This window comes from Copadichromis virginalis, linkage group LG7 (assembly GCF_057382275.1).
Source record: "Copadichromis virginalis isolate Kocher_CV1m ecotype Utaka linkage group LG7, C_Virginalis_male_GT1.1, whole genome shotgun sequence".
NCBI classification, from domain to species: domain Eukaryota; kingdom Metazoa; phylum Chordata; class Actinopteri; order Cichliformes; family Cichlidae; genus Copadichromis; species Copadichromis virginalis.
The window spans coordinates 32573531-32578062 of NC_140624.1; the positions used below are offsets into that span (position 1 = coordinate 32573531).

Genomic DNA, 4532 nt, shown 5'->3' on the forward strand with positions numbered 1-4532 from the left:
CTGCTGAGTTTGCATCTTGTGCTGTGAAGTACAGCCAGACTTTTGACCGCTTCCCCTTGGGCATTTTTAATCTGTAGCTCTGCTCTAAAAGAACGTACGTACCTGGACCCACCTACTATCCTCGGAAAGGTAAAATGCAAAAGGTAAAAAAAATTTCCATACTCTAATTTTGAGATAAGCTGGTATTTATATTTTTGTGTACAGTCATAGTGATTACTGTTATCTTTTCAGAAATGACTTCCATTCTTACAATGACCTTCAGAGAACAGGTAAGTATATATTAGAATGCAGATTCTTCTGTTATTTATTTATTTATTTATTTATTTATTTATTTATTTATTTATTTATTCATTTATTAAATATTAGAATAATCTTAGAAAATGCTAAATGATTACCGCTATAATTACGCCATTATAGTTGATTTTTTTTTTAATTATTATTAATTTCAGGTAAAATTTCTGGTTTTTGGCTGGCCAAACCTTTTCAGGCAAAGCTACACTGTAGACATCAAGTGTTTAGTCTCCTCCATCAGCTATTTTCATTTTCTCTATTTGATCTACAATGATATCCTGTGTATCAGGGAGAGAATTGACGATCAGGGCTCTTTGTGTGTTAAAAGCCTTGCAGGTATACTAATTCTATGTTGTATCCACAGTGTCAGTAGCTAGCTATCCAAATCATACTCCTTAAATATTATCATATCATATCAGTTTTTTCTCTCTTCACTCTTCTGCCTGGCTCAGTCTGCCCTCTTCAGCTTCATCCCTATCTGGTCAACTGAGTTTTACATTTGATCAGTTATCATCCACTGCTTCGTTTTCCCTTTTTTCCTACTAATCTTGACAGAAGGTCATCACAACATCAAGAACAGTTTCTTGTTCATTCAGACGCAGGTTCATCCAAACGTGCTCCCCTCCTGTCATCACAATGGACCGGCTCTACGTTGATGAACAGCTCTACCATGACCCCAGCACCACTCCCTGGTTGTATTAATGCCACTCCATATAAGAATCCCTCTGTTAACTTTCTCCCCAACTTTGCTGTCTTTCTTATGTTCCTTTTCCATTCCCTGGTCTTGTCTACTGTTACTGTAATAACTCCAAATAAAAAATCCTAATAAAATATGACTATCTAGTGGACCATTATAGCAAAAGCCATGGTTCACTTCTCAAAGTAAATCCATTCTGATTGCTGCACTGCCAGACAGGTCAGGTAAAAATTTTAATTTATTCATTTATATATTTATTTATATATTTATTTTTTGTATGTTTTTCGTAGAACCAGGTGTTTTCATAGTAATCTTAACAGGTTTCAGAAGAGAAGTAATTATGAAAATAGATTATCTATTACATACCCCATATCCCAGACTCTCCAAACATCTCAGTGTAAATATTATGAAAGGTTATAAAAATACATACAGACTATCCATGCGGTTGAAAAATCCCTGAACATGTCTAAATGAACAGCATTCATTGCACATGTTTCCTCAGGTGTCTATTCGCTATGCTCCTTCAACTCACAAAGAATCTTTTTTGCACCTGAGCATAATATTAGTATACCTTAGAAGTTATGACACAATAAATGCATCCAGTTAAAAAAACAAAGGTAAAACAATGATTAGATGTCTTACCTTCAAAGTGTACATAATGCCTGATGCCACATAGAGGAACAGTTGGGAACTGAGAAATTAACTCAATTCCTGTTTTACATCTTCCAGGTGGCAGTGCCCACAGTTCGTTAGATGCTGTGTTTAACATAGTTCTGCTGGGAAAAGGTGGGACTGGAAAGAGCGCTTCAGCAAACACAATCCTGGCTGCAGAGAACTCCCTGCAGCCAATGCTTCCATCCCTGACAATTGGGAATAGCCAGCAGGATTCAACCCCATTTAAATCCTATCCAAGCTCAACACCAGTAACCACCAAGTGTGAGACCAGAATGATGAAGGTTGGGAGTGGAAAACAGATTAGACTGGTTGACACCCCGGACTTCTGTCATGAAAACAAATCCATGCAAGAGGCACAGCTGAATGAGTGTAAGTTGTACTGTCAGCCAGGGCAGTGTGTGGTGTTACTTGTGATACAGCTCGGCAGGTTCACAGAGGGCGAAAGAGGAATATTAGAGAACCTGGAGAAACTTCTTGGCTGGAGAATCAGAGAAAAAACAATCGTCCTGTTTACACATGGGGAAAATATTAAATGTAACCTCAACGAGTTCATTGTTCCACAAAGTCACCTCAAGGAAATATTGGAAGCTTGTGGCAATCGTTACCATGTATTCAAGAACACCTCCAAAGACTCTAAACAGGTCAAGGAACTCATCAAGAAAGTTGAACAGTTGTTTCCAAATTTGACAGAAAAAGACCCATCTCCACAGTGTTGTTTGTGTTAGCTTTAACTTTGGTTGATGTGCACTGAATGTCCCAAAAAAAGTGATCAACTCCAAGCCCGTTCTCACTCATGACGCGTAATATACCAAAGATTTGTCACATCCCGAGGTGTTCCATGGAAAGGTGGCCTTCCGCGTTCCTATGCTACGCACCAAATTGTGGATGAAATTGAATAGAATAACGCTCCCACGGTAACACGCATTCCAGCCGTGTACTACAGCCCTGACCATAACCTTATCCCTAACGTTAACTACCACCTTAAGCGTGTTAGTGTTTTCCAAAGCGATTTACGTAAAATAAATGTACATGCGTAGATTCATTCAAAACAGTTCTCACGTTTCCTCATTTTTCCAAACTCATAATATAGGGACGTGTTGGGTGGCCGAAAGTGCAATATACTGATGATTTGCCACCTGGTGTAAAATGTTATGCTTTGGAAGTGAGAACGTGTTGATAACTCCATGTATCAGTTTGTGGAGAAGGTACAAGTGTAATACTTTGATGCAGTATGAATTTATTATTGTGTGTATTTATCTTGATAGCTGTTCTGTCATTGTAACTCCAATCTTCAAGTTTAGAAGATTACTTATTACTTATACTTAATTTGCCTTTAAATATATTTACATTTTTTTTGCAACTTAGGGAAATAAGTATGAATAATCAAATATGATGAAAAGATAATTAAAGACTTCAGTATCGTTTATAGATAGTCATTGTTCAGTATGTTCAGTATTGAAAGATCAAAACAGGTTGGAAGTAGGTGGGCAATATCTCCAGTTTTTCTTTTTTTTTTGTATATCAGAAAATTGGGGTATGTTTGGGAAAGCTAGTTTATAAGTTTTGGTATAGCATAACGTGCATAAGACAAAATGTTGATGAGTTAAATAGAACAATAGAACTATACATCCAGTTTATTTGATATCTATTCAAAACAAAATGGAAAATAATGATAATAATAAACTCAACTTAATCCAGCAATTATGTTGTGTCAGTTATTTAAAGTCTTGTTCTAACTAGTATTAACTATAAATGTTTATTACAACATCTTTATTACTGGTAGTTCACATATCAGCTCATGCCCTTTGTTCTGTCCATCTCAGGTGTTACTCTTCCTTCTATTGGAGCAGGTATGCAGACATGTGGTCTCTGGCTCTCGGGGGTGGGTAATATTGCAGCCTCTCACTGATGGCACTTTATTTATGCTTTGATGGTTACCCCAGTGCTGTCAGCGTTAATCTTGCTAAAATGTCATTAACGCCATAACCGCATTAACGCGGCAAATCTCCGTTAGCGAGTTAGGCTCACCCTGTGCGAGCAGCTGCGCGGCGCTAACCGCGCTGACGAATTGACAAGCTCAGCAATCTGTTCTCTGTTCATGGAGTTAGTGTTGTCAGACACATGAAACCTGTTACCACATTTGTTAACTAATTTTCCAATCATGGTGATTGGTGCAAACAGTTTTTCCAGGGTGTTGTAACAGCTGTCTGGCGAGTAAGGAGCGGCTAGCAGGTCCAGCGGGCATGTGGTGTGGAGGTTAGCCGGATAACTCGAAGCCAGTCGGTTAAATCCAATAACAGACCTTTATTCGCTGTCAGCAACATTACACTTTATAAGCCAGGTCTCCTCGGCTGTACTCGTCCGAGCCTACATGCGCAGGGATTGGTATCGCCAGCGCCAGCTTGTCACAACAGTAAGGTGTTTTCTTGGAGAATGGAATATGAGCAGCATGGAATGGCTGCCGCTAACAACACACACCCACTAGGAGACCCCCATAGCTACTACAATAGTTGGGCAACCCCCCCTAGTGGTGCTATAACCCAAAAGGGTTGTTACAGTGTCCACACAATTTTGTTCTTCTTTGGTAAACCTACCAATCTGCAGGACCAGCAAGAAGACATGAGGGCCAGGAGTGGTAATCTGCATGGATTTTGCGATGTCTTTCTTTATACTGTCTGCAGTTTTAGATCTGTCTAGAAAGCCAGGTGTATAGACCACAGTGATCCTTCTTTCACAGTCTGGAACATTTCCAAACTCACAGGTCTTTGTTGCTGACTCCAAGCTAACACTAGACTTAAAATATGTTTTAGCCAGGATGGTGTTGCCAGTGGCACTCTTCCCAACACCAGGTTTCCCAATCATCAGAATC

At 39.1% G+C, this 4532-nt stretch overlaps 1 protein-coding gene across 1 annotated transcript; it reads left to right on the forward strand.

Moving 5' to 3' along the window:
- The first annotated feature begins 209 nt into the window (after positions 1 to 209).
- Positions 210 to 3274, forward strand: LOC146705425 (GTPase IMAP family member 9-like). The gene is made up of 3 exons (XM_085465189.1): positions 210 to 269; positions 888 to 983; positions 1718 to 3274. Exons 2-3 carry the CDS (start codon positions 947 to 949, stop codon positions 2386 to 2388), a joined length of 708 nt encoding a protein of 235 aa, XP_085321315.1. The 5' UTR covers positions 210 to 269; positions 888 to 946; the 3' UTR covers positions 2389 to 3274.
- The last annotated feature ends 1258 nt before the right edge of the window (positions 3275 to 4532 follow it).